Genomic DNA, 17,839 nt, shown 5'->3' with positions numbered 1-17,839 from the left:
TCACCCCAGTGAGCGTCTTGTGAAAGACGTACCTGGGCACCACTTACCACACTCGTGAGGTCACCACACTGAGCTTCTTGTGAAAGACGTACCTGGGCACCACTTTCTCCACTTGTGAGGTCACCCCAGTGAGCGTCTTGTGAAAGACCTACCTGGGCACCACTTTCCCCATTCATGAGGTCACCACAGTAAGCTTCTTGTGAAAGACATACCTGGGCACCACATTCCTCACTCGTGAGGTCACCACAGTGAGCACCTTGTGAAAGACATACCTGGGCACCACTTACTCCTCTCGTGATGTCACCACAGTGAGCTTCTTGTGAAAGACATACCTGGGCACCACTTCCCCCACTCGTGAGAGCACCACAGTGAGCTTCTTGTGACAGACATACCTGGGCACTACATCCCCCATTCGTAATGTCACTACAGTGAGCGTCTTTTGAAAGACATACCTGGGCACCACTTCCCACACTCCTAATGTCACTGCAGTGAGCTTCTTGTCAAAGACATACCTGGGCATCACTTCCCCACTTGTGAGGTCACCACACTGAGCTTCTTGTGAAAGACATACCTGGGCACCACTTCCCACACACATGACAGCACCACATGAAGCTCCTTGTGAATGTGTGACTCAGGCACCCCCCCCCCCCCTCCCCCGGACTCCCCGCACTCCTGGTTCAGCCACTGTGATTTCATTGTACACGGTTGACCCCTTTCACACCCTCTCACAATCAGACTCACTTCCTTACGGCGCTGCCACGAATAACTATTCACGAGGAAACCCCTGCTGGCGGCAGGGACAATCCACGCGCAGACTTTGTCCTTGTAGGAACTGGGTCTCGTCGCCCAGATCTGCCTTGAATATAATAATATTAATAACCATCATCATCATTATTACAAAAAAAACTGTTAAATATATGTTTCTCAAACTAAATATCAATTCATCTCTCAAGCTCTACCTTCGTGTGTTTTCTCTGGTTTTATTACATTCCACGCTATGACCTTTGTCCCAGGAAGAGAAATCTCTGTATTTTAAACTTTGTTTCAAGATAAATAAAAGATACGGGTCCTTCTTGAGCCTCCTGGAGTGGGAGGAGCTCGGAGGACGGACAGGGTGAGGTGACGGGTGGAGGAGGGAGAGCGACGAGGGGGAAATTCCACTCACCTTGCACCAACCGCCCCCCTCCCCCGCCCCTCCCACCTCAGACTGTATAAAACCTGCCCGAGCCGAGAAGAGGCAGAAGAGGAGCAGCTGGCCTGCCCTCACAGACACCCCCAGAAATAGGACCGGAGTCACAGGGCGTCTTTCCAGACCAGACCCTCAAGGAGAGTCCCTCGGATACAGGAAGCTAGACGACCCTCACCAGAGCAGCCCTCAGAGAGGAGAGACAGCACCGACCCTCACCAGAGCAGCCCTCAGAGGAGAGACAGCACCGACCCTCACCAGAGCAGCCCTCACAGAGGAGAGCCAGCACCGACCCTCACCCAAGGGTCCCTCAAAGAAAACGGAGGCGCGGCCCCGTGACGGAAAACAGAGCTCCCGTCCCTCGGTACGTACAAAATTTCGTCTCTGTGATACTTTCCTCTTGTGAACAACCTGTCCACGCCTGTACCTTTCAGTGTGAACAGCCTGTCCACGCCTGTACCTTTCAGTGTGAACAGCCTGTCCACGCCTGTACCTTTCAGTGTGAACAGCCTGTCCACGCCTGTACCTTTCAGTGTGAACAGCCTGTCCACGCCTGCACCTTTCAGTGTGAACAACCTGTCCACGCCTGTACCTTTCAGTGTGAACAGCCTGTCCACGCCTGCACCTTTCAGTGTGAACAGCCTGTCCACGCCTGTACCTTTCAATGTGAACAGCCTGTCCACGCCTGTACCTTTCAGTGTGAACAACCTGTCCACGCCTGTACCTTTCAGTGTGAACAACCTGTCCACGCCTGTACCTTTCAGTGTGAACAGCCTGTCCTTGTCTCTCCACACTGCACAGCCTGTCCCTTCACAGTGCTATACACTGATCTGTCCAGCCTGCCCTGTTCTCACTTTACACCTGTCCCATCTCCACCTGCCCGTCTCTCTGTGGCTCTCACCTCTGGTTCACATTTAACTTCTTAACTCGTCTCACCTCGTGAACTTTCACCAAATTTCAGCTCCTGTTCTCACCTCTAAGCTCCATTTTACCTCCTGCCCTAGTCTTAGTTTCACTGCCCACCCCATCTCATCCCCTGCACCCCTTTCACTGGCTGTTCTGATTTTACTACCTGCCCCTCACCCCCCTCCTCCCCCCACCCCCCCCCCCGGTTCCCATCTCAATTCTGGATCGAATTTTGCCCACTGTCTCACTCTCACAAGTGTCTTCCATCTCACCCACTGTCCCACTCTCATGTGCCTTCAATCTCACTCACTGTCTCACTCTCACAAGTGTCTTCGATCTCACTCACTGTCCCACTCTCATCTGTCTTCCATCTCACCCACTGTCCCACTCTCACGCCTTCCATCTCTCTCACTGTCCCACTCTCACGCCTTCCATCTCTCTCACTGTCCCACTCGCATATCTTTCATCTCACCTACTGTCCCACTCACATGTCTTCCATCTCACCCACTGTCCCACTCTCACGTCTCTTCCATCTCACTCAATCTCACTCACTGTCAAACTCTCACATGTCACCCATCTCACCCACTGTCCCACTCTCACATGAGTCTTCCTTCTCACTAACTGTCTCACTCTCATATGAGTCTTCCATCTCACCTACTGTCCCACTCACATGTCTTCCATCTCACCCACTGTCCCACTCTCACGTCTCTTCCATCTCACTCAATCTCACTCACTGTCAAACTCTCACATGTCACCCATCTCACCCACTGTCCCACTCTCACATGAGTCTTCCTTCTCACTAACTGTCTCACTCTCATATGAGTCTTCCATCTCACCTACTGTCCCACTCACATGTCTTCCATCTCACCCACTGTCCCTCTCTCACATGTCTTCCATCTCACCCACTGTCCCACTCTCACCCACTGTCCCTCTCTCACATGTGTATCCATCTCACCCACTGTCCCACTCTCACATGAGTCTTCCTTCTCACTAACTGTCTCACTCTCACATGTCTTCCTTCGCACTCACTGTCCCACTCTCATGTGTCTTCCAGTTCCATCTTACCTACTGTCCCACTCTCACATCCTGTGCCCACCTCACCTCGGTCTGATATTAGGCCTCTGCCTCCTGTCTCACCCCCGGTTCCCCATCTAACCTTGTGCACCAATTTAATCTGGGTTTTACCCACCCAGCTACCCGTCTTCCATCTCACTCTTACCTCCTGCCCCTCTCACCTCCTGTCCCAATCTCACCTCTTGTTCCCTCTCACCTGTGGTTAATTTCTTATCTTTTGACCTCTCTCCCCTCCCCCAGGTCTGCCACTCACCATGGAAGGCTTCGCCTCTGTGTACTACAGTGAACCATCCGTCATGGGCTTCCTCGCCAACGTCATCAGCGCCTTCCTGGTGGCCCTACAGAACTTCTTTTCCTTCCACACCAAAGTGAACGCTGAAGGGGTGGAGAACATCCTGGCAGGTGAGTGTTGAGCCACAGATCACACAAAGAGTTACAGGTGGCGCTGGGATAACATGTATAATACACTTGGAGGGAGGGGGTACACACTCGCGCACCCACACACATGCGCACGTGTTGCTCAATGCCTGTGTTATCTCTTGCAGGGGTCCATCTCATCCTGATTGGAGGACTGACACAGCTCATTGCTGGCTTCCTGTGCTTCCGGAAGTACGATCACCTTGGGAGCACCGCCTTTGTGGCATTCGCCGCCCTCTGGAGCAGCTACGGGGCTACACGTGTCGTCCTGGGCGCGTACCCCACCATCCACAACACCACACAAACCCTGAACGTTTCTAGCAGCCAGACCATCATGGCCGCCTCCCCTCTTCCGGTCAGTGAGAGCGCAGTAGCAGGGCTGGTGGCATACACCGCCGTCGCCTTCATCCTCTCCTTCTGCTCGGCCACCGTTAACTACGTCATGCCCTTCGTGTTTGGCGCCATCACCCTCACGCTGGTCTTCGAGGCGGTGGGGCTCTTCGGACAGTGGGCGCTGGTGGTCTCCGGGACCCTGGAGCTGGTCATTGTGTTGATTGGTTTCTATGGCGCCACTGCCCTGCTCCTGAAGGGCCTGACCCAGAGGTACGTCCTTCCAGGCTTCGGGAACCCCATGTTCAGCGTCTTGCTTCTGGGCTCGGCCAACAGCACCTCTTCCAGTGGCATCGGGGAGGAGACCAAGAAGAACTCCAAGTACGCGGAGCCCATGGCCTTGGGACACATCGCCGACGCGGTGGCCGCGCTCATCTTTGCCTTTTATTGCTTTGGGTACATGAAGACCTTCTACATTGGTGCCATCTGGGTCAGCATCAATGCGCTGTCCCAGCTCTGCGCCAGCTACTACAGTTACTTGAGAGAAGACGTCTACCACACCACCAAGCTTGGGCTCCACAGCCTCTTCTGGCTGCTGATGTCCTGGGAAGAGTTCATACTCACGGTGCTCCTCTCGGGGGACAGTGTGGACAAGAGCCGAGCGGGCATGGTGGGGGGCTGGTTCTTTCTGGTCGCCGCTTGCATCTTCTGCCTGATGTCCCTCAACAGAGACCTCCTGGAGGTGCTGCAGAATTCATGCTTCCTCCTCCTCACGGTCTCCACCCTCCACCAGATTCCACTCCAGGGATCCCATATCTTCTTCGGAGTGGTCTGTAGCATCTACACGGCCACCTCCCTCTACGCCACTTTTTCCAGCCTCTTTAACTCCATCGCTGATAAGTCGCTGATCTCTACTGGACCCCAAGTGATGTCATCGGCTACGCTCCAGGACTTGCTGCTGAGCCTGAAGCGCGTCACCAGCAGGTCTAAGGAGTGCCAGGAGGTCAGCGCCACCAGATGCCAGCTCCCTGATGCCCTCTTCTTCTTCTGCAATGGCCTGGCATCACTCTCTGCCATCCAGGGGTCCCCCAGTGACCCCACCAGAGCCCACCTCTCCATCCCTTGGGTGCTGATCCCTGGCGCTCTCTTCCAGTTGTACGTCTGCAGGATCGTGGTCCAGAGAGGGCGAAGATTTGGGTCGGTCCTACCGTTCTGTTACGCTGCTGTATGGGCCACATGGGCGTGGCTACGACTCGCAGGTAACTTATGATCTCTTAATCTTTACAATGTGTAAAATGTATCCAGAAAAGTCCTAGGGATCCAGTGTCATGAAGCTTCTGAGTGCTTTAGATCCTCAGGCACGCCAGTAGGGGCAGTGGGGTGATGTATATTTCTGGTTATTGGTTTCATTTGGAGCAGCCATGCATGCAGGTAGGTTCTTGATGACATCACATGCAGTTCTTTGTAACCAGTGACCTGAAGAAGTACCTGGGAGGGGTCATATGTGATGGCTGCCAGGGGGGGGCAAAGGGTTGAAGAGGAGGTGGCCACTAGGAGGGGACTAATGACTTATGGAACCATTAATGGGCCTAGATAAACTATTGATAAACTATTGTTGATAATCCAGGTGTGGGAAGAACTAAAAGGCATTAATATAATTGTTCAAATAACTGGTCATTTCTTGTACCCGGGGGCATATTTACCAGAATTTAATTTTCGCTTATCTTCTGACTCATGCGAGAAAACACCTTATACTGGGATAAGGAGCTCAGAGAAGTGTGTATCACCAAATCGGGGCGCACCTGTTCAGGGTGGGGTGGAAGATACAGTTTTGCATATAATCAAAAGTCAACATTCAGCCCCATGATTGGCTGTTAGATGATTGAGGTGTTGACAGTATATGGTCCTCTCCATCCTTTGTCTCTGCCCCAGGCCCTCTCCTGCCTTTGAAGGAAGAGCTCCTTCCTGTGTTCTGTTTCATCCATGACTAACCCTCTGCCCCCCCTCCTCTTCCCTCTCCAGGTCCCCTGCTGAATATCCACGTCGCCAGTTATGGTGCATTCACTGTTGGTGCCGTCACTTTCCTGGTCATCAATGTCTTCCTGATGTCCTTGGGTAAGTCTCTCCGGATACCGAGGTCCAGTCATCCCTCTGTTGAATCCTCGAGGCCCAGGTGCCCTGACAGACAGCAGCTGCTTCCGGCTGCAGTGGGTACGGGCCGGAGTCTGTCCCTCGATGGTCCATATGCACAGTTCTGGGGCATCGTAGCGTCCTCATCTAAAGACTTGAACAACTGCGACCCCCGCTGACCTCTGAAATATGTCATTTCCGGCCTCTGACGCCATCTTGTTCTGCTTGTTCCACAGTCGCCTATGCCAACGTGGTGCTGGTGCTGCTCGCGCTGCTGATGGAGGCGGTGATGGTCTGTTTCCTGCTCTTCACCTTGGAATGCCTGCCCCTCGCGCTCGAGAGTAAGTGGACGCCTTGACTGTGGGTTCCTCTTGTGTGTTAATGCATGTCAGTGATCTCTAAAGGGTTAATAAACAGGCAATATCTATCAAGTGCCATCTCGAGTCCACCTTCAATGTGGTGGGGGCTAAAGGGAAGTGGTCTGTAGAAAGGACTGGAGTGTGCCTGACAAGCCTGTGCTTCTGAAGGGCTGTGGGGGGTGGCCCCTTCAAGGCAAGGTGGGCTGGAATTTATTTTTTTCTTTATTTAAAAAGTTTTATATAGCGCTGGCTAGACCCGGAGGTATCAGAGCGCTTTACATGAGCATCAGATCATAGTTACAGGTTACATCGTTACAAAGGTTACACAGTTCTAAGAGCATGGCAACATAGTTACTTGTAAGGTCGAGAAAAACAATAAGCACAAAATACGTAAGGGGAAAAGAAGGCAAGGTGAGAGATTCAGGGAGGGTTGGAGTAGGGGAAGTAGACAGATAAAGAAGGTGGGAAAGAGGAGGGGAGGGGAGGTGAGAGACATAGCCTGGGGAGAAGAGGGTAATGGTGATGGGGACACAAACCGGCTAGACGAGTCAAGTCAAGGCAAGGTCCAAAGTCCAGTAAGCTGTGATCCCAAGGGAAGTGGTATCCCTTCCCTATCTCTATTGCGAGAGGCTCCCTGGAATGGAGTCAGCCACAAACCTGACATGTGTCTGTTCTCTGCCAGATCTCCAAATGTCTTAGTTTCAGTATCTTTCTCTCCTCTGCTGCCTTAACATCATCTTGCAAAAAGAACAATTGATGGACATAATGCAGAACAATGTCATACATTCACCCCAGTACAGAAATCTGGGCCTAAATCCATAGTTTTTTTGCTCACCATGCTATTCCAGTTTTGACCCAGCCATATGCAAATCAGTCTTGACCCTGCACCCAATGAGAACAGTCCAACCCGAAAAGACAGGCCAGGTCCTCCCTGGACTTGAAACAAGCATCCAAGGACCGGTTTCAAATGGCTGGGTATAAGGTGGGGTGGCATGGTGAGCAAAAGCACAATGGATTTAACCCAGATCTCATGGCTGGGGGTGAATGTATGATTTATTCAGCATTCGGTCCATCATTTGTTTGCGTTAATATCACCTTGTTATAATGCAGAGTTTGGGTGAGCCTGAGAACCCTAGAAACCATGGCAATTAAGTATAAACCAATCCTGGGGTTCATGTACCAGTTTAAATCTTTTACTACACTTAATTACATACAGACAGAAGATGAGTGAAAAAGTAACCGCTGGCTTTATGTTTTTATTTTATTGCCTTGAGTAGAATTTACCTTTTTGAAATCCCTCTGAAGGAACCGCTGTCTTGTTTTAACATTAACTTTATCAACAAACATCTGTTTTGTTGATATTTTTGAACTTACTGTCTCACTTTCCCGTCTTTGTATGTTTTTTCAGTCACAGTATTGTCCGTTTTCAGTGTCGTCTGCATCTACGGGGCAGCGGCATCTCTTGGAAACTGCATTTTCAGCAAGGACCTAATTCCCATGGGACCCTCTTTCTTCAAGGTACAGTGATAAGTACATCCAATATGTTACGATTACTATTCTTAAATTAACGCTATGGGGCAGATTAACAAGCCCCATGCGCTGCCGGTACATCATGTTGCGTGACACACTGGTGGCGCAGCCTGCTAAGGGACATTTACAAGCACAGGTAAAGTCACCCTGCGTGACTTAACCTGTGCTTGTAAATATCGCCCCTGTTCACGCAACATGTTGCATGTTAGGGGCGGGACAAGGGTGTTGCTGTGGGTGTTCCCACGCAACACCCATGTCCACTGATGCATTTAGAGATTTACGAGAAATCGTAAACCTGGAAATGTGTCAGTTTGCTGCGCTACGGCGAAACGAGGAGAAATATTTTCATTTCTCCTCGTTTTTTCCTCTTTCAATGCATGCTGCATTCAACAGCACGCATTGAAAGAGGAAAATGCCTGCAGTGATTGCTTTTGTTCAGGAAGGGGCTCCTTCCTTCACAAAAGCAATCTCCCCATGGCGCAGGCATCCTTGCACCATGGAGCAAGGGTGCCTGCACTGGCGCATGTCAGCTGTTTCTGCGCCAGCACTGGGGAGAGCACAGGAATGCGACATATCATTGTAGATATGTCGCATTCCTGTGCTCTGAAAGTGCTGCAGCGTAGCGCAGCCAAAGGGCTTGCAGTGCCACGCTGCGGCACTTTCTTGTAGATCTGCCCCTCAGTTCCGATATTTGTCTCAAATATAAGCCCATCTCTGTCCTCTAACTCTGTGATGTGCATGTGCTGCTCAAGGGCAGCTGTAGGTGGCGCTGTCTCACTCCTTGTCTGCTCTTTGGCTTTTTAGGAAACGAAGTCAGAGGAGAAAGTTGAGGCGTCCGACTCCTGCGTGTGCCCCGATTCCTATCGCACCAGCAGTCTAAGGACCATCGCCGCCCTGCTGGACCAGGGTGGGGTGTGCGGGGTCCCCACAGACACGGTCTACGCCCTGGCGGCCTCCTGCAAACACCCCGAGGCCATCCAGAAGATTTACACCATCAAGGTGAGCACCGAGGGGCGGACTTCCGGCGGAATTTACCCGAATCCGTGACAGATGCTCTGTCATTTAAGAATAAGGGACACCTTTTACTAGAACAATTAGAAATCACCCTGTGGGGGAGACATTGTCATGGCAATGTCAGGGTGAAACCATTATGCAGAGGTGTGATACCATCCATATGCCATAGTGACACCAGCCATATGTATAGTTAGAACTATTGACATGGAAATTACAGGGTAAAACCATTTTTCAGGGATGTGATTATCATAGTGATACCATATGGAGTATGTATATTTGGAGATATTGACATGGAAGTTACAGGGTAAAACCATTCGGCATGTGAGGGTTTCCATGGTAATAGCTGCCTAGAAAGTTCCAACTCCAAAACTTTTTTTTTAAAGGAAATCAGCCAGATTAAATGGTAGCTTGTCCTACTTTGCGGAAAGAGTTCGAGATGGGTGATAAGGGAGGTGTGCGATCTAGTCCACACATAGGGCCCCATTAGGATGGCGGGCGGATCGCCCCCGCCATCCGCCCCCCATCCTTTCAGCAAAGGCCCCCAGCCATATTACTATGGCTGAGGGGTCTGCGGCAGACAGAAAGACCGTCCGACGCTTTTCCGCCCGGTCGACAAGTCCACCAGGCGGAAAAGGTTCAGTATGGTGACAGTGTCTGTTAGAGGTGGGTGGAAACATGCCTTTCGGAAAGGCATGCTGAGTTTGCTTGCGGGGGCACGTTGCAGGCCCCCAGTGACTCTGGGGGGGGCACATAGGTACCCCATGCATTTCAATGTACAACGTAGCAGGCACTGCGCGGTGGCTGTCATGTAGTGCATTGAAAGGCACAACCTGCCTTTGTGGCCTTGCGGTGCCCACTGCAATGTTACAAATGCTCCATGCACCCGCCAGTGTGACGGGCGCATCCTAATTGGGAGTGTGGGACCGCGCACCTTCAGCAGGCGGTCCCGTTTCCTGGTGGTATGGCGGCCAGTCAAAGCCGCCCGCCATACTAATGACCCCCATAGTCTCAGTCTCAGGCGAGAACCCTGCTTTAGGGGCTGAAGAGCCCAGCACACACAAGAAAGATACTAATGCCCTAGAGCACATAGTGAGTCTGCATTCTCAGACTAGGAACCTCCTGTGCAGGTGCCATTGCATTGAATTCTGTGGCCAGTGTCTATCTTCTGTAGGTCATTAGAAGGTCATACAGGCTTTTAACTTAGACAATCTCTTAGCTAGCACTAGAGACATTTCGTTTTATTTACAGAGTTGGTGTGACTGGGTCTTTTTTCACTTATGTATCACGTGGTCCTGCACATAATGTCTGAAGGTCCTGCCTTCCCCCTTCTCTCTCTAAACCAATCATTTCTCCCTTCTCTTCCATCCTCTGCAGGACCGACCCCTGGAGAAGCCCATCTGTATCTGCATCTCCCACCTGGACCAGCTGCGGGCCGTGAGACCCCCCTTCAGCCCCCTGCTGTGGGACTTCATGGGGAGCGTCTACCCTGGGGGTGTCAGCTGCATTGTCCAGAAGGGGGAGTGGCTGAAGAGGATGGGTGAGTGTGACCTCTTCTGCATGGTCTGTTTCCTCCTCCTAAGAGGGGTGGGCTGGGGAGGGTAGAGGGGTGACGGCTACAAATGCCAGAGGCTGTCCCTGGGGAAATTCAGGGATTTGCTCACTTCATGTATGTGCTGCTTGACTAGATCATGCTTCATTCACCCCCCTACCCGCATGTGTACCGACCTCACATCTCGTGCAGGTATTACATGCACATTCATAAAGCACACAGAACCCCATCTCATGTACCTATTGCATGTACATATCAGGGCCCAGTGACCCCCATTCTGTTTACAGCCCTCTATCTCATGCAGCTGTTCATTGTTTAGACCAGAGTCCTTACACGGATCTTAGATAAGTATTTGGTTTAACTTCTGTTTTTCTTGTAATGTCTCAGGCTCCAGCCTCGCACAAGTGCAGCCTTTTGGTACCACCCACAGCTGGGCTCCTATTTACCACCTCACTGCCCTGCTTTTATTAAGACATTAGTGCCAGGGCATAGGAGGTTTCTTAGGAGGCGGCACCTGCGCTGCCCGCTGTTGGCAGCGCCACCCCTATCATCTGTCATAGCTCCTACGTCAGCCCTCTTGCTGTGTGCGGTGCTCTAAAGTTCATCAGCTCGACTTGTGCAGCTCTATAAAGACACCAATACATACATTGCATATTGCCATTTGTTTAAAGTAACCACCATCCAACATTTATGCAGCCATACATCAGTCCTGAGATGTTTCCTGTTTTGTATGTGTAGCTGTTTGCTTTGCACTCTGGGATCTGTAGTCCAGCATTTAGAATGACAAACCGAACAACTAGAATCCGAATACAATTGAAAACATGAAAGGACAGACTCCTTCCATGCGACAATTTGAGCTCCTAATTGTTTTGATTGGAGATCCATCTGTAAACCTAAATGTGGCCAGTGCCAGGACAGCCAGGTGGTCGTGCATCAGTGAATAGTGCAGCAGGAGACACGATGGAAGCAAAACTTTAGCCACAACAGGGTCCAAATCACCACTGGAAGGAAAGCCAGAGACTGTCCCTGGTTGGAGTGTAGCAGGGTCTGGAAGAGGCCTCTTATGGTTGAATATTACCTTTGCTGATGTGACAGGGACATTGAAACAACAAGCACTGGCATCACCAATAGGTCTGACTTTAATAGGCTAATGCAAGCAAGGTGCATTTACTTGTCCCCATCCCATATATTACCACTGTAAAGCCATCCCTATTGTGTGCACCATTATATATTGTATACATTGTATATATATATATATATATATATATATATCTATATCTATATATATATATATAGATATATATATATATATATATATATATATAAGGTATGTGGTGCTCTCAAGTCGAAATGCTCAGCAACAGCAGCAGCAATCGCCGTCGAACCAAACAAGAGCAGCGAGACCCAAGGAAAGTGCAAATATCTTTATTGAGTGCTAGCCCAGCACCAGTCCGCCATGACGCGTTTCGGCTAGAGATAGCCTTGATCACATGACGGGTTGCTTTTACTCATTTCAGGTTGGCTTGAGTTGGTATTTTACCAATTCAAAGCTGTAATATTGTGGCTGGGGTGCTAAATGTTTTTTGTCGTTTTACAGCTCGGCAAGGACAGCACTGTACTAGTCCTATGCTTAAAGACTTTGCTGTATAAATGGCAAAAGACTTTGTCCTTTTCTATCTCAGCGAGGATAGCACTGTGATAATCCTATGATTAAAAACTTTGATAGAAAAACAGACATTTGAGGTGAGCAGATCTAGAGTGTCGCTGGTGTTGAGAGTGCTCTAACAGGAGCTGCTTTCCACCTAAACTTGAGAACTACCCAGGGTTCTCTCCTTCTTTTTTGCATAATTTATGCGTCACTCTATGCCTGAAAGGGTTTTGTTTTGATATATATATATATATATATATATATATATATATATATATATATATCCAAATCAACACAGGAAGCCCATTTGAAGCAGATCCACACGAAGTTAAATAGGCACATTTCTTTATTTGGATCCATTTCACAGCTCGATCCCGAGCTGCTCCGAGCACCACCTTCTTACATGAGAGCCTAACGCGTTTCAGGAGTTACCCTTTCATCAGAGGCACGGTTCGAAGGTTCTGAGAAACAGTCTCTGGTTGTACACCTCTTCAAATGCAAATCACCTGCCAAGTGGGCGTGGCCAATCTTGCACTGCATTCTGTGCCTTGTAGTGTACTAACCCTCTTCCCACAGTGGGGCTGCTTCTCTGACCTCACAATAACCTTCGAACCTTGCCTCTGATGAAAGGGTAACTCCTGAAACGCGTTAGGCTCTCATGTAAGAAGGTGGTGCTCGGAGCAGCTCGGGATCGAGCTGTGAAATGGATCCAAATAAAGAAATGTGCCTATTTAACTTCGTGTGGATCTGCTTCAAATGGGCTTCCTGTGTTGATTTGGATATATATATATATATATATATATATATCAAAACAAAACCCTTTCAGGCATAGAGTGACGCATAAATTATGCAAAAAAGAAGGAGAGAACCCTGGGTAGTTCTCAAGTTTAGGTGGAAAGCAGCTCCTGTTAGAGCACTCTCAACACCAGCGACACTCTAGATCTGCTCACCTCAAATGTCTGTTTTTCTATCAAAGTTTTTAATCATAGGATTATCACAGTGCTATCCTCGCTGAGATAGAAAAGGACAAAGTCTTTTGCCATTTATACAGCAAAGTCTTTAAGCATAGGACTAGTACAGTGCTGTCCTTGCCGAGCTGTAAAATGACAAAAAACATTTAGCACCCCAGCCACAATATTACAGCTTTGAATTGGTAAAATACCAACTCAAGCCAACCTGAAATGAGTAAAAGCAACCCCTGACACAGTGTTTAGCTCTAATTAGAGCTCTTCAGAGAGGTATAGCTTTGTCCAGACACAAGGGAGCACCCAGCATAAGTAAAAAAAAACCCTTTCAGGTATAGAGTGATGCATAAATTATGCAAAAAAGAAGGAGAGAACTCTGGGTAGTTCTTAAGTTTGGGTGGAAATCAGCTCCTGTTAGAGCACTCTCAACACCAGTGACTCTCTAGATCTGCTCACCTCAAATGTCTGTTTTTCTATCAAAATTTTTAAGCATAGGATTAGCACAGTGCTATCCATGCTGAGATTTCTATCACCTCTTTGGCACTTTTTAGGTAAGAGGCCCTGCCCCTCCAAGGCCCTGACCACACCTCGCATGTTAAAATGTTGCTTTAGTTGGCAGGCTTGCAGCTGATGGAATCACTATACGGCACCTCTGTTCATGATGTACGGCAAATAAATACAATCAAAAACAAATGCTCGCTCACTCACATCTGACTTGTTGCTGATTAATTTTGTTATTTTCTCCTCCTGCAGGAGTTGGACCAGCTTATGACATTGTAGGCACCAAAGACTCCATCATGATCCGAGTGCCGGACCACACTATTTCTGCCCACCTGACCGACATGACCGGCCCTCTGGCCATCACTTCCGCCAATCCCAGCGGGGAGTGTGATAGCACCCACCATGACATGGTCATCTCGTGAGTACTCACTCAGAACAGGGGTTGGATTCAGGAAAAGGGTATGAGTGGACCTTCTGCGGAAGAGATGGTGCTTGGGGTTTGAGATTTACTAGATGACTGCTAGGAGCTGAGGGCAGGGGCAAGGATTGTTCAGGGGCATGGGGTGAAGATCCTGAAAGGTGAAAGGAAAAGTGTAGGAATATTTATGGGTGATGTGCTACTTTGAGTTCGTTTTTTATAAGGATTGGGCTAGCGTTGAGCAGCTACTTGGAGTCTCCTAGTGGTGGGCGGTTTACTGGTTCTTCATAAAGATGAAGGGAGGGGTAAAGGTGTTGGTGATATCTCATGCATATGTTTTAGGGTATTTGAGATGCTTGGCATAAGCTTATATGTGGGCGCATTAAACACAGGTGTGTTTGACCGGTTGAGGTCAGGTAGATGTTTGCCAGCCTGCAGCTTCTCCTTAATCCCCAGCACCTGAGCCTTTGTCGATGATTACTTTAAATTAGTGATTTTGTATTTTGTCTCTGTGTTTCAGGCGTCTACGACACAAGCTGGAGGGGGTGCTGTGTGACGGGGACTCCTACGAGATGGTGGGCTCCACGGTGGTGAACTGTCTTAGGATAGATGAAGGTGGGTCTCAACCAATGCTTGTTTCTGTTTCATCTCTCCCCCTGCTATTCTCAGAGTAGACTCGGGAGCATCCATGGATGTGATCAGAGGTCTCTGCCCCCCCTCCCTCACCCACCAAACACCTGCCATGAGATTTGGGCAACACCAGTTCTGGTCCAGTGCATTCCTTGTGTCCAAGGCAGACAGACCTACAAAGCCCACAATGAATGGACAGCTGAAGCATGAAAGGGGCCAGAATGAATGCGTAACTAAAAGATGCACTTTATTGAGCCCCTGAGGAAAACTCCAAGCGCTTGGTCTAAGTTTGCAGGGATGCCACTTGAGGTTTCCTACCTGTGCCGACTCCTGACCCCCACTTTCAAATTAACAAGCCTTTCTCTTTATCATTATTTTGCACCATTGGTGTAAAATGTTGCATAATTTGTTTCACAAACTTTACATTAGTGATGTTAAATATGGGTAGGCTTATCGCACATGAAATTATCAGGGTTGTACATACTGCACTTTAAAAACGTTACATTAGATACTGGCAGGAGATTGGGCTAGCTAACAAGTTGCTTGAAGAGACATTTTCACCCTTAAACTCGTTTCCCGTGAGCTAGAAATGAAGGGAATTGCATAATGCAAAATTGACAAATTTTGCAACTGCAAATAAACATTCACCCAGACTTAGTCAGCACATGGATGGAGAGCTCTCAGTAACCCAACATACCTCAAGGTGAAATCCTATTTTTTCCGACTCACCCATCTTTCTATGGGACAATTCCACCCTGCCCAAGTAACCCAGTGCCTGGAGGTCCTTACCCTGGCTCCATCTGGAAATAGAGACCTTGGAATCACAGACTCTCACCTACGGATTTCAAACATATTGACCATATACATACAAATATACACAAATGTCTCTTTAAAAGCATTCAGCCTTTTAAAAGTTCCTAATTTCAATGAGACTCACTTCCTAATTACTGGATCACAGATTGAACCTACTATTCAACCTCCTGTCTGAGTTTATTGGCAAGTGCTTGATTGCGGGTTTTCTGTAGTTGATATTTCTGCAGGTAGATAGTTCGTGGTAGATATTTTGACAGTCAAAGTTTTCAAGTCTGTGATTTGCCCACCCTGCCCCAGTCATCAAATGTGTCCTTAAGGGGGAGATTCCCATCCTCTCTCCAATCAACATATGCCACGCGAGAGAGGCGTTCCCTCTTGTACTCCATCACCCATTGGTTCCTGAGGGGCCAATCCCCACCGTGCTCATTATGCTTGTCTCCTCCCCTCCCTCTGCTGCTCACAGACCTCAGACCTGTCCAAGCTCTCTCAATCTCATGCTGTTGTGCTTCTTCCTTTCCAGGGATCCTGAGCATCGTGAGGGAGGGCTGCGTCCCCACCACCCACGTCATGCAGACGTTCGAGCGCTTGAAGAGCGCGCAGGTGTGAGGCTCCCACGTGCTACGACCAGTCTTGTTCTACTGACCACAGCAGCATCCGCACAAGACCTGAGCCAGCTGCCATTTGCACTATATTTACCGGAAATGGAAGTACCACAATCTGAGGACGGATATCCGCGTTGAGCCTGAGCTGAAAGGAAGACATTGCCAGTGGAGTCAGACATTCTCACAGTACTTTTTTATCAGGAGGCTTCAGTTGGATTGGTACATAGACATGCTCTGCCCTTCAAGCCCCAACAGGACGTTACTGTTGGTGATGTGAACATTGACAGGTCCTTCATTTCATGCCCTTCGACATGCAGGGGTATCACACGTGTCACCTACTTATATTCTTTCATCCAGTGGTGTGTTCTTTGCTTGAATATCATATTATTTAACCCTGTTTTTTAACCTATTAGTTCATAGCTGATGCTGATGCTGACGTCGGTGATGGATTCTACTTATTTGGGTACATAGAGGAAGTCTGGTTCTATTAGACCTCTTAACAGACTGGTGTGACCGAATAATGTTGGAACCAGACAGCCCTCTTGTTACGCCCAAACCTATTGGCTCCTCTGGATGGTGCTGGACACCCAATCAAGAGGAGCTCCGTGTATCATAGAGATGAGTTTTTGAATCTGAGGGATATATATTGTAGGTAACTTATTTTATTTATTTGAGCTCTAATATAGCTTGTATTTATAGATATGTGATTGTTCATTGAAATAAAATGTCACTGTAAAAGAAATTGGGTTTTCTCCTTGCCATGAAGGGTAACTTCACATGAATTAGTTGTGTTCTTCATCGGGCAGGGGACAGAGAATCCCTGCTCTCCTTAGAAGACAGAGAATCAAACTAAAGACAGGGTTTTTAGGATAAGGGGAAATGCCGGGCGCTCTGCTACTGTTCGACGCAAGGGTATTGTGAAAGGTATATTTAGATGGTGGTGCAATCAGGCGAGGGGATGAGCCCTATAACCCCTCAAAGGGATGTATGACATTACAACGCATGCTTTTACATCGCATGCCTTTACAACGCGGTATTTACAACGAATACCTTTACAACGCATAATGCTTTTAGGCGCTGGATAGTGAATTGTTTAATTTACTATTCCAACTCCAGTCCCCGTGGATAGTAGGGAAGGTGTTGATAGTACATTAAACACATTCCCTATCCTAGAGCGCCCCCCAGCGCAATGCGTTGTAATGGTTTGCGTTGTAAAAGTTGCGTTGTAAAGGCACTGCGTGGTAAAAGTTGCGTTGTAAAGGTTGTTTACCCCTCAAAGGAGTGTGTTGTCAGGACAACACACTAGACATAAACAGCTAAATGCCTGCTGCACACAACAAAAGGATAGAGTCAATGATTGTGCCACGATGGACACCTTAACATTCAAATTGCAGCTGTCAAGAAGAACACCAATGTCTTTTTGAAAAGTATCTTCATTTAATGCTCTGTGTAGCCAGCTGACACGTGTTTTGTCGCATAGGAATTTAATTCCGCGACTCCTAAGGGCTGTAGGTTTGAGGGAGCACACACGAAGTCACTAAGCCAGTGATAATTCTGACCCGGCCCCGCTCGAGACCAGGTAATGTATGAAGGTCCGTGTGGAGTAAGCACGGTCGTAAAAGAAGGAACCTCAATGTAGGTTCTTGGTCCTCAGAAAGTGGATGTTGGGCAGTGTAGACGCTCCCAAAGTCTTCGGAAGAATGGTGCTCTGAGTTGGTTCCTCGGAGGTGACGTCCCGCAGGTCAGTAAATTATAGGTATGGGAGTG

At 48.7% G+C, this 17,839-nt stretch overlaps 1 protein-coding gene across 1 annotated transcript; it reads left to right on the top strand.

Moving 5' to 3' along the window:
• The first annotated feature begins 1,480 nt into the window (after positions 1 to 1,480).
• Positions 1,481 to 16,796, top strand: LOC144785630 (uncharacterized). Its single transcript, XM_078664437.1, has 11 exons — positions 1,481 to 1,550; positions 3,407 to 3,568; positions 3,712 to 5,172; positions 5,936 to 6,028; positions 6,280 to 6,384; positions 7,811 to 7,920; positions 8,737 to 8,931; positions 10,321 to 10,483; positions 13,862 to 14,027; positions 14,548 to 14,642; positions 15,991 to 16,796. The coding sequence occupies exons 2-11, from the start codon at positions 3,421 to 3,423 to the stop codon at positions 16,074 to 16,076; spliced, it is 2,622 nt and encodes an 873-aa protein (XP_078520563.1). The 5' UTR covers positions 1,481 to 1,550; positions 3,407 to 3,420; the 3' UTR covers positions 16,077 to 16,796.
• The last annotated feature ends 1,043 nt before the right edge of the window (positions 16,797 to 17,839 follow it).

The sequence above is a fragment of the Lissotriton helveticus genome, chromosome 10, assembly GCF_964261635.1.
Source record: "Lissotriton helveticus chromosome 10, aLisHel1.1, whole genome shotgun sequence".
Taxonomy (NCBI): Eukaryota; Metazoa; Chordata; class Amphibia; order Caudata; family Salamandridae; genus Lissotriton; species Lissotriton helveticus.
Note: the sequence above shows the minus strand (reverse complement) of the source record. Positions and strands in the feature narration are given on the sequence as shown.

Bases quoted from the DNA above. Each gene is read 5' to 3' on its own strand.
- LOC144785630 (XM_078664437.1), top strand. From the start codon at position 3,421: ATGGAAGGCTTCGCCTCTGTGTACTACAGTGAACCATCCGTCATGGGC. The intron at 14,028-14,547 runs GTGAGTACTCAC...TCTGTGTTTCAG, and splicing joins CACCATGACATGGTCATCTC to GCGTCTACGACACAAGCTGG. The intron at 14,643-15,990 runs GTGGGTCTCAAC...CTTCCTTTCCAG, and splicing joins CTGTCTTAGGATAGATGAAG to GGATCCTGAGCATCGTGAGG.